Consider the following 12,292-nt stretch of genomic DNA (forward strand, 5'->3'; position numbering starts at 1 on the left):
TTTTCTTCCCTCCCTCAGTCCCTAGCAACCAGTATTCTACTTTCTATTCTAATTGTTTGACTACTGTAAATAACTTGCATAAGTAGAATCACAGTGTTTATCTTTTTGTGCCAAACGTGTTTTTTATACTATATTGGACCAATGGATGCACTGTATTCTAAATGTTTGCAGGTTGCTTGTTTTGAAATTTTTCTCCCAAGGAAGAATATCACACCTGATAACTACATTCCCAGGCCGGCTAAGAAAGGTCTATTACACCTCTGTTAACCCACAATGCTATTAACAAGAACAGCGCTAACAGTAAGAAAGAAGACTTTACAGGCAGGAGGAAGAGTTAGCAGCAGCCACTAAGACAAACTGCCTTTATAATTTAAATATTTACAGGTTAGGGACGTCCTTTACATAAACAGCAACTAAACAGAATTTCTTGATTCAAAAATATTACCCAAATCTTAATTTTCAAAAAAGTTTTCCTTGCTTAGTTTGTTTTAGAGATGTTATTGACCTATCAAATGTAATACTAGTAACTGGATCTATTCGGAGAAACAAACTTTCTAATGCCTCACTCGAATATTACTGAAAATAACATTTCAATATTCTTTCTGCAGACTCAAAAAATGTGATAATTATATGATACAAAGTCATACTAAAATAAACAGAATGAAATACTATACAAAATGGAATATGTAGAACATCTTTTTAAGAAGCGTACCCACTTCATTTTAAACAGAGCTATACATACGACAGGTATTAATCAATAGCACCTTCCATACCTGTACAAAAACTTTCTGGAGTAGTCCTCGGCGTTCCGCTAGAGGTAGCTCATTCTGTGCACCTCCAGCTGCCTCAGGCACATGTGGAAGGTCAAAAAACAGATATAAACATTTAACCAGGGTGGAAGGCACTGACATCGTTGTCATGCAGTCCACGGTTTTCTGGAAAATAAATCAATAAATAAATGAATAGACAGACAGACATAACTATAATTGGTATAGCTGAATAATTCACAAATGTTAAGCCAGAAAGTCACAAATCAAGGTAAGTTTTTAAATTCATGTAAGAATTTAAAAATGACTACGTGCCGAGAAATACTCCATTGCCCCTTTAGACAAATTTGCTTTAATCAAATATTGAGATTGGGTTTGCTTTTTTATATAGGTTATTTATTAAATTTGATATTTATTTATTAAAAAGCACCATGTTTAAAAGAATATAGGCTTTGGAATTTAGAAAAACAAGCTCTTAATAACCATGAACTTCAGCAAACTACTTAATTTTCCTGGGCCTCACTTTTCTCTCTTATAAAAGTAGATAGAACGGTACCTATTTCTTAGGGTAAATATCAGGGATATATAAGATAATAAATGCAAAACATATTAAGCACTAACTACATTAATAGCTCCTTTACTATCATTTTTACTTTTATTCTTATTACAGACTCTTGGGGCTGGAAAGACATTTGACAGATAAAGCCATCAACTGAGGTAAATACATCCCTCTATTATTTTCAAACATTTCCAGAGGAAAAAATTCTGGACCTTCTTATAGCAAACATTTTAACATTGTTAAGAAGTATAATATGATATTTGCCAAAAGTTTTATTGCACAAGAGGTCAACAGGTTGGCATCACCTATTGATTATTTACTTTCTCGTGATTTATTGAATGCCTAGGGAATGTCAGTTGTGTGCTGGCAGATAAAGCATTTCTGCTCTTCAGAAGACCACAGTCTACTAGTATTAGCAGATTCATAAGTAAGTATGATTTAATCGCTTAAGTCTAACAATGGTAGTGTATGTATACACACACATGCACACACACACACACACACACACACACACACACAGGCTAACATGAAAGGGCCTGATCAACACTGGCAGGAATGGAAGAGAGATGTATAAGGAACCAAAATAGAAAGGGAAAGGTCATCTGGAAGATACACAGCAGGTTAGGCCAGATGGTACAGTATGTTTGAGCAAACACAGAGTTCAAAATTGCTGACTCCTGAAAAGCCACAATAATAATGGCTAATCTTTAATTAGTGGTTACCATATAACAGGCATACGGCTAAGCACTTTACATACATGATCTCATCTATTCCTCAAGTCAACCTTGTGAGGTAGACACTGTTACTGTACGATCCTTATTTTACAAGCAAAGCCACTGAGGCTCGTTACTTACACACCCTTCTTTAGGGCAGAGAGCTGGTTAAGCGGCCCACAAAGAATGTATGTTCAATGACCTACAAAAATGGTCCCACATTCTAGTTTGATTTCTATTTTGCTGGTAACAAAGACCCAGTGATATGTACAAACAAAAAATAACAGAACTAGATTTCAGAAAATGAGCTGGTGGTGGTATAGATCATAAATTAAATACAGAGAGCCAGAAGGCAGGGATAATTAGGAAACGAGCACAAAACACCCTATGAGAGACCGGGGCCTGAACAAATGCAGCAGCAGGGTGATGGAGAGCAGAGAACCTCAAGAACAACCGTTGGCAAAAGTCTGCCCCTTTCTACCTACCCAGTATCATTTTCTGTCTCAAATACTGCTGAACCCTCTTTTCTACCCACCTATGATTTATTATTTCTTGACATACCATGTCACCATACATCTGAACGTTCAGTTTAAATATCTGCTATGTCTCAAACTTTCCTTAATTCCTCATCTTCCATCCTACCCTCGCTGTCAGAATGCTTACTCTCACATTTCTGTGTTCACAGCGATACATATACCCCATTATTGACTTCACGGTGTTATCTTTCTCTGCTTCATCTCCGTCATCTACATGTTGAGTCAGGACCATGTTTTAGTCATCGCTCTATATCGCTGTTGCCACCAGAAAATGGTACTCAGACAACAAAGGCAGCTCAATAACATAACACTGAATTTGCTTTTTATTTTTATTTTTTCAGTGAGTCCACCCTTCTGCAGAACAAATTTGCTTTTTAAATGTATATTTTTCCAGTTTTATTATTACTAGCTTTCCCTTCCTATTAAGAAAAGTGACATGATTTTTCATTTTCATCTTACTATTGATAGATTTAAAGAACAACTTGGCATCTAAACTTGTAATTTTTAAGTGATTAGGTGTCTACAGAAAATATGAATAAATGTAAAAACATTACAATTAAAAGTTATTGAGATATGAAATACTTAAATATTATAGTAGATATTTAAATTTAACATTAAAGTTTTAATAGCATGTAAAGATATGCTATTCTAAAATAAATTTCGGTATAGTAACATAGAGCCATTTATAGCTACCATCAACAGCAAATGGAATTGGGATTTTGTTAGTCATCCAGTATAGTGACAGATGCATGAAAACAATGGTCTGCTTTTAGGACCATCTGAAGCTTACTTAGGGTGACCAACAATCTCCATTTGCCCAGGACTCAGTGGTTTCCTCGGATGTAGGACTGTCTACAAGTCCCAGGAAAACCAGGACAAGTTAGTCACGCTAATTCCAAGTAGGGAAAAAAAACTAAAAAAAAAACCACACAAACAAAAACAAAATAAGAAAAAGAAAACAGACCATTCCAAGGGGAAAAATCCAAGTGCTCATTACTTTGGGCTAGGGACTAGTTGCAGAATACGATTATTCACAGTCACCTTTGTAAGTTCCGTTACTAAATGATATGAGGTATTTGAAAGTCCATTGCAGTTGAGACAACAGACAGTCCCAAGATTAGAACAGACTTCAATATGTAACTATACTATGGATTTTAGAAGGTTGAATAAACCTCTTTTATTCCAGAAATATCAAAAATCAAAAACCAGGTATCCCAATGGCTTATTAATGAATACATGCAACATATATCATGACAGATACTTAAAGCTGATTTAGAGAAAATAAAAAGCAATCTCCAGAATAAATCAAAGGAGAAGGGAATATATATTATCCTGATAATATCAGTGTTTCTTTATTTTCCACAAAAATGTAAAAATATTTTCCATGTCATTTATTCCTTATTAGCTGAGTGACCTTACACGAACAGAGATGTTTTTCTAAGCCAGAGTTTCCCTAACATGGGATGCAAACATGCTGGGCTAGGCCTGATGGACCCAGAGCTCCTGGGCTACTTGCCTCCAGCCATAAGTGGTCCATCTCTTTTCCCAGGATGCTGTACAAATAGTATCATGTCCCATGTGTGCTGTGACATGGAAAGATGGAAAACACTGCTCTAAGCCATGCATTTCCTCATGAGTAAAGTGCTTAAAATATCAAGCTCCTCACAGAGATGTTGCAAGAAGCATGAAATAATGTTTTAGAAAAGTAAGAAGAGAACACAAATGATTACCATAATCTCATTTGGACATGATGATAAATTTAATAACAAAATCCCAAGAGGATACAAACAGAGGGTTACCTGACCAGAGGATGCTAACAAATTAATTGTTGTCAGAAGCATCCAGCCTCTACTGGCTTCTTCACTCTGATTGATCTCCAGGAATTGGACTATGGCCCGACTTGCAGCCTCTAGAAAACCAAAGGAAAGCCATTAAATGAGGGGGGAGAGGGGTAAATCACATATGAAGAGGTTCCTTCTTAAAACCTACTAAGGAAATGGTCATTTACTAAAAGCACATACTTTGTATTAGCACTATTATATATTCTATGGGCAAATTTTAAAATTAGTAAGGTTTTAATGGCATACATAAACCCTTATATCATTAATACAGAAACACAGAAGTCAACCTATATATTTTAGGGAAAGATAGGTCATGAACTAATCAAAAAGATTCATGGAAGAGGTAAAATGTGAGCTAAACTTCCCTGGAAAACATACTTGTCCAGGAAGTGGGAGTGGCCGGGGACGCAGAGAGAATAGAAGCAGAGTATTAAAACCCAAGAGTGGTTACACAAGCGGGCCTGAACGTACAGATCAAGGCAAAGAACGGTAATAACATTGGCTTAACAATCTAGAAGAGCATAATTAACAAGTAAGTCTAGTATCAGCAGTAGTGATAAAAAATATAGACGCTTAACAAGCTAAGGGCTGTATTTGACTCTTTGGGCAAGAGGGAGCAAACGTAGTTTCTTGGGCAAAGTCGATGATGAAAAGATTATTCCAAGACTATTAATCTAGTAGTAACGTGTAGGACAGACTATAAAAGGCCAAAGAGACTGGTCGGAGGGAAAGAGGGAAGAGACTGCCTCAGTGATACACACAGGGACAGCCTGAGCAGCTGACAGTAGGAGCAGAGAATTAGTGAGGTACGTAAGAGAGCCACTCCCACAAATGCAGACTCAGAAGACTTTTTCAAAGTAAATTTAGTTGATTACGTTTTAAGAAAGAAGGGAAAATGGAGAAATCCCTGAACTTGCACTTAATACCATCAGTACACTTTGCCAATTTTTACATGAACGTAGGAGATGAATTAAAATTGTCAGAAAGTAAGTCCAATCTGTTCACTGTGAACTAACTGGGTAAGATACTAATGTACACTTAACACACTTCATAAAGGATCACAGGGTAGAATAAACAGGATTTAGATTACCCTAGAGGTATTTTTTTCTTCAATTTAATACAATAAAGATAAAAATGTTTTATTAGAGTACTGAATACATGGCTTACATATGATTCAGTGGTAGGCATATTTCCATATTTCATCTTTATATATTCCGATTTGAGGGAACACTGTAACTGAAAAAAATTTTAAATGGCTTCTTTTTATTGAGTCAACTATATGTCAAGCACTGTTTTAAGTACTGGTGAGTTTAACTTACTTAATCTTTACAGGAACCCTATGAGTTATTTTCTATTAATTTACTCCTCATTCTAGTAAAATTGAGAAATGGAGAAGGTAAGTAATTTGCCTAAAGTCACAGAGCTAGTCAGTGAATTCATATTTGAACTCATATTCAAATCCAGGCTGTCTGGCCTGTAAGAGACCGAGACAGTGATTAAAGGAATTAACTGGAGCCAGGTGCAGTGGCTGGGCCTGTGGTCTCGGCTACTCAGGAAGCTTAACGAGGCAGGGGGATCACTTGAGCCCAGAAGTTTTAGGCCATCCTAGACAACATAGATCCTATCTTTAAAAATATATGAAAATAACTATTATAAATAATATTTATAATTTAATATTAAATTAATGTTAATTGATTTAATTAAATATTATTGAAACACTTTATGATAATTATTATTATTTACTGGAAAAGAGGGAAACAAACAGAAGCCTGGCTTATTTCTATTACTCAAAATCTCTTAAGTGTTTAAATTACTCTGTTCCTACTTTTACTGATTTATAGTCTCTCCCCCTCTAGAAAAGAGAGCTGTCCACGGGAACAGACTCTTCTAAGCCTCACTCACTGCCAATCCCCAGTATCTAGCACATTACCCATCACTAAGCAGCCACTCAATAAATATCCGTTAAGTGAATCAAACTAACTCGATCAAAGAATAATAATAACAGGAGGACACAGAGATTACAACTTTCACAAGGAGTTTGGATTTATTATGGGTAAGAAGAATTCCTGAAAGTTTTGAAAAGGGGACAACAAAGCCATGTTTAAGGCTGACTAAAGTGTGAAGATTTCATTAGAGAAAGGAGAAAAAAAAAATAAGAGAATAACATGGAGAAAACTACTTTAGCAACCGTGGTTTGAGATCAGTGGTAAAAACTGATGTACAAGTATCTCTTTCAAGTCTACAAAGGACCCAACGATTGGCCAAGGGCTACGTAACATGAGTCCCTTCCTTAGTAGTAATTAAACACCCATGTAAGGAAGACAACTACTTCCCAGTTAGCTAAAACTCTCAGCTGAAGGCTGACACATTATGCTTTCATTTTCTAGACCTCTTCACAACATAAAACTTTTGTTTTACATTGTTCATTTCCAATTTTAAAACTCAGTATCTTTAAAAAACAGCCAGTAGTTTTCAAATTGATTATTTCATAGTTAAATCAATGTGATGAAATTTTATTTCATAAAAAACACTGATTAGGAAAAGATCTGGTCAATGCCATATGTTTCTCACAGAGGGGAGAAAAACACATTTTGAAGAGCCAAACCTATTTTAAGAGAAAAGGCAAAACAAAGTTATCTTCCTGGACAAAAGCTAGAAACCTATAGATAAGCCACATTTCAAATGAATTTAGATTCTGCTCATATTATTTAGCACTATCAGCGTTAAAAGAAAATGGGCAAATATGTATTTTCACTATTCAGTAAGTTGTCACATACAAACAATAGACACTAATGCTTATAATGAGAACCAAAACACCAAAAATGTATTCTTGGTCTGAAGCAGTTCTAGTTATCTGATCAATGGGGGGCATTTATACTTCAAATGTGTGGTTTCTTATGTTTTGATTCACAATGAACATTAAGGAATTCCTCAAGATGAGAAAAGACAACAGATAAAAAGCTAATGTTCTATTTGTCATTAAACATTACTGTAACATGTCCAGTGGGTTGCTGTGCTGATTGGACAAGATAAAGCATGTGAAAATAGACTAGAAAAAAACAGCGTGGTATAATCATAATGTATCCTTTTAACATCGTTACCACTGTAACAATAACAATTACTCTTTTTGAGAAGGTAGAAAAGATCTTAAGTTGTATCAGTAATGATGTACAGTGATGTTATCTGGTTTTGAATGACATGCTCCTACAGATACAGAGGTCTGGACAGGGCTGTGGTTGAATGACGTGTGGGAGATCCCAAACTCCACTGATAAAACAAACTATCTTTACATATCAAATGTATTCAGAACTATTTTACTTTCACCTACCAATTTCAACATGCTGTCATTTAGGATATCTCAAATGGATCTCCCATTTTTTATTTTAAATGAGGTAAGCAGCTCCTTTTAAACTACATAGCATTTAGTGGTATTTTTAAAACATTATATATCCTACAAAGTAATTTCAAATAAAACCTCCATAAATCACATAGTTTCTTAAAACTCTGGGGGGGGGGAAGCCCACTACTAGTCACAAACATGTTGTTATTAGGATCTATTAATTTCAATAATATTTAACAAACACAAATTTAAATGATAATTTAAGATTAATAAAAAGAACGTATTAATATTAACCCATCTTTAGAGTTGCCAGTTATTTTGGTCAAGCTTTAGCTTTCACACTTCATTTCAATACATATATAATTAGAACGAAAAATACAGAAATGGAGTTAGCGCTCATAATTAGATTAAATAAGTAAAGAACGTACGCTACAGTGAGAGAATACGAGTGAATTCAATTAGACAGCATTGAGAACAATTAGAACGTAAAACTTGTTAATAAGTGCAATACAATAATTTTTCCTTTGCCAAGTCCATTTAAAGCATATGTCATTTTCAAACTGATGCTTCAGGGTGATGGTAAGACATGTCAATGGTATTATTACACTTATTTTATTAATGAAGACACAAAGCCCTAAACACCCCTGACCCCTCCAAAAAAAAAAAAAAATTCCACAAGTTAGTCAGAAAAACAGCATTAGAACCCACAGCTTCCATGCTTCTTTTCATTTGACAATACAGAACCACACCTTGGGAAATGAGATTACCTGAGGGTGTTGTGGCTTTGAAATCCATGGGGGACAGCAGGGCACACTGTTTTTCTGTTTAAAGAAAAAAGGCTGGGTTGTCTAACTGGGGACTCAGTCCATTCCACCAACCCTGGAACAGGAGTACTGTGGCAACAGTGTCGGGCCTCTCCTCTCCATGGCTGGGTGGCTGCACCACTGGGTTTAACAGTGGTGACCCGCATGCAGCAAAGTCACTGAAAAGCTGAAGATGCTATTTTTTTATACAAGTGGGAATTTTCTGCTTCACTGTTATAAATCAGCCATGTCCCCTTAGAATTAAGCAGAATTAGCACGGCTGAGCTTAACAAATAACTAGAAGAGATGGGGGGAAATCATAAGATAGACCCTGGACATTATATAGCCAAAGAATTGTTTTTTAAAAATTAGTTGAGAGTTACTACATACTTTAAACAAAAGCCACATGGGAGGCATCAAAAGAGAATTAAGGCAGGGAGAGAGAGAGAGAGCCTGTGAAGTTGTCCTAATGTATAACAGATAGGTCCACGGATTCATTTTGAATCTTGGTATTTCCCTTGATTCCCTAAATCAATTCCCTTGATTTCCACTTTCACTAACTTCTGAGAGATTCAAACAAGAGAACTGCAGAGAAGCACGGCTCCTACTCAGATATCTACAGTCCATGTTAGAAGTAATCCGATAAAAAGACTTTATTATGTCTGAGTGGTGATTAGGTAACACCCAAAGTAACTCTGCCACACCAAATTCAGAGGGATCCTGGAAAAATAATCTTGTTTTGGTACAATAAATACAGCCAACTTTCAAAGGAATTAATAGAGAGATCATTTCACTTGTTTTTTTTTTTGGAGAAAAATTATGTGAATATAAATTATGACAAAATTTCTTTCAATGATAACTCCTATAAAATAAAAGGTAATATTAGGTAAATAAAGTAGTCAAACACACAGGAGAAGAAAACAGAATTTTGGCTGGTGTCCAGGGGCTGAGGAGAGGTGGAAATACGGAGTTCCTGTTCAATGGGTATAAAGTTTTGGTCATGCAAGATAAAAAACTAGAGATAGGCTACACAGCGTGATACATATATAGTTAACAACAATGTACACTTAAAAAATTGTTACGAGGGTAGATCTCATGGTATGTGAGGTTTTCTAACCACAATAAAAATAAATTAATAAGAAAATAAGGATGAAATATTAAGATTAGATGATTTAGGATGTACTTAGATCATGAAAATCTAGAACTCTTTTGAACTAGAAAAATCAAAAAGCTCAAAAAATCTCCATGAAAGTATTTTTAATAACACTGACCAAAAGAATCTTCTAATGTTCAAGACTAGAAATGAAAGAAGAAAACAAGGATTCCCATAGCCAGAGTTTTCTACTGCTGACTGAGAAGATCCTCTACAATTACGCTCATCTCTCTTAAAAATCAGGAAGGCTGGCTCTTCTAACAGTACTCAAATTCTCAAAGTATTTAAAACGAAACAAAAAACAAAAAAATCCTATGTCAAAAAACAACAAAAATTTATTGAACACCTAATATGTGAGAGGCATTTTTTCTAGGTGTTACTGATGAGGGTGAATACAGCAGGTAACAAAATTAAATAAGTAAATAAATAAGATATTTTTGGATGATGACGTGCCAGGAAGGAAATTATACACAAGGTGACTGAACAGATACTAACTGGCATGGGGACAGACGACAGAAGACCTGTTTGAGACAGGGTGCTAGGAAAGATTTCTCATCAGAAAATAATACACAAACTCAACTGAATTGCACAGGATTCTAAAGTTAATAAATTTCAAAAGTTTAAAACTAAAAATCATATGACATGGAAAAATGTATCCTAAGAACTCCTGGGTAAGAACCTGTCACTGCTAGGGGCAAAGAGGATGAAGGGCACACAAGACTCTATGTACTGTTTTTGCAACTTCCTATGAGTCTATAATTATTTCAAAATTACCAGTTAAAAAAATACTTGTGTAACCCTTACGGTTAACTAACAATGAGACATCATCTACTCCATTTAAGACATTTTTCATTATATATAAAAATTTGCTCTGTGGATGTAAAATCATGAAGGGATTTAGGAAAACAAACCTCCAGTGTAGCAAACTGTCTTTCCACCAACGTGTAGATTAGGTATTTAAAAACACGGCAACAGAATTATTAGCAAACTTTTGGTAACTTTTTTCTAATCTATCACTCAAGAAAGAAAATGCAGTGAGAGACATCCATGTTGTGACAGAAATTTCTCTTCAAATCACCTGTTTAAAAAACCTAAAGACACAAATCTTATTCTGTATACCAACTTTTCACTTCCACAGGAGTAAATGAAGTAAAGATAAAAAAAGGATGTGATCCTAATTTTAGGTGGAGAAGGGAGAAGACAGAGACACATACCTTAAAATATCTTATCACCTTTCACTGGACTTGTTTCAAGGACTGAAAATATAATTTAAACCAACTCACTTTAAAATCCATACATCAATCCATGTAATGTACTGCTTCTGAATAAGGGATTTAGTCCTCAATCTAAATTTTAATGGCTGTTGCTAAAAAGACTATATAATGGCCTCCAGTTAGGATGGCAAGTTGAGCACATGCATTTACCTCTGCTGTCCTCTGAAATATCCCTGCTCTAGACTGAACTGTGTCCCTCCAAAATTCACACTTTGAAGCCCTACCCCTAACATGAAGGTACTTGGAGGTAATTAGGTATAGACGACACCATGAGCACAGGGCCCTCGTGACGGGCCCTTACAAGAAGAGACAGCAGAAAGCTTGCTCTCCTCCTCTTCCCCATGTGAGTGCACAGCAAGAAAGTAGCAGTCTGCAAGCCAGTCCTCACCAGAACCAGCCATGCTGGCAACCTGACCTCCAGCCTCCAGAGTCGTAGAAAATAAACTTCTGTTGTGTGAGCCTTCTAGTCTATGGTATTTTGTTACAGCAGCCCAAGCAGACTAATGTAGTCACTAAAATAATTGTTAAAAGACTTTTTTTTTTAAAAGATATAAACCCTTAAGACCAAAAAGAATTTTTAAAAAATGACAGCAACAAAATTCTGGATACTAAAATAGCAGAAAGATTTGTGGTAACTGACTTAGCAAACCCTCCTAGAATCTTAAAGTAAGTGCAGGGCAAGTGGAAAAGCCACCAAACTACGGACTACAGTAGCTCTGAGAGGCTCAGGAATTGGTGGTACCAGGTACCTTTGCACGCAGAGGTAAATACGGGACTACACAGAGGAGAGCTGGAAGAAAACATGTTCCAGAGCACTTGGACTGCCAGGTAAGCACTGGACTGGAGGCTTGTTCACTGAAAAGAGTAAGAGGGGGAGTCTGGACTGGGGGCACCAGGCACAGCGTGGGCACACAGAAATAAAACAGAAGCTTCTGTACTGAACCTTGAGGGTCCTCAAACCTTTTCTCCACTTGGCTTCCAAAATGTCGACAGTCATACATACATTTTCTAAGCAGAAACTGGACAATTCTCTGAGAAGTATCCCTAGTTCAGGGGAAAGATCGCCCACAAAACAACCCAGCAAGATCACCTTACACTGAAGCCCACAGTTGCAAACTCCACACATAATTAAAAAGCTGCCCATCAGCTTTCTAACGCTCCATTCTTACATAAGAGCAGATGGTCAAGGATGAGACACATGAGGACATTCTCTAAGATAAAAGACAAAAACAAAAACAAATTGATAAAAAGGCAACCTTTTCATGAAACCTGAAAGAAACAGGTGTTCAGGGGGATGAAAAGAGAA

At 36.0% G+C, this 12,292-nt stretch overlaps 1 protein-coding gene across 1 annotated transcript in view; it reads right to left on the minus strand.

Annotated features, from left to right (window-relative positions):
* Positions 1-12,292, minus strand: part of WDFY3 (WD repeat and FYVE domain containing 3) — a 219,804-nt gene that overhangs the window by 119,042 nt on the left and 88,470 nt on the right. Inside the window, exons 5-6 of the mRNA XM_045536707.1 lie at positions 4,375-4,484; positions 774-935 (exon numbers count right to left, since the gene is read on the minus strand). Coding sequence (XP_045392663.1) covers positions 774-935; positions 4,375-4,484 — 272 coding nt within the window. The remainder of the gene's footprint in view (positions 1-773; positions 936-4,374; positions 4,485-12,292) is intronic.

Source organism: Lemur catta, chromosome 24, assembly GCF_020740605.2.
Source record: "Lemur catta isolate mLemCat1 chromosome 24, mLemCat1.pri, whole genome shotgun sequence".
In the NCBI taxonomy this organism is placed as follows: Eukaryota; Metazoa; Chordata; class Mammalia; order Primates; family Lemuridae; genus Lemur; species Lemur catta.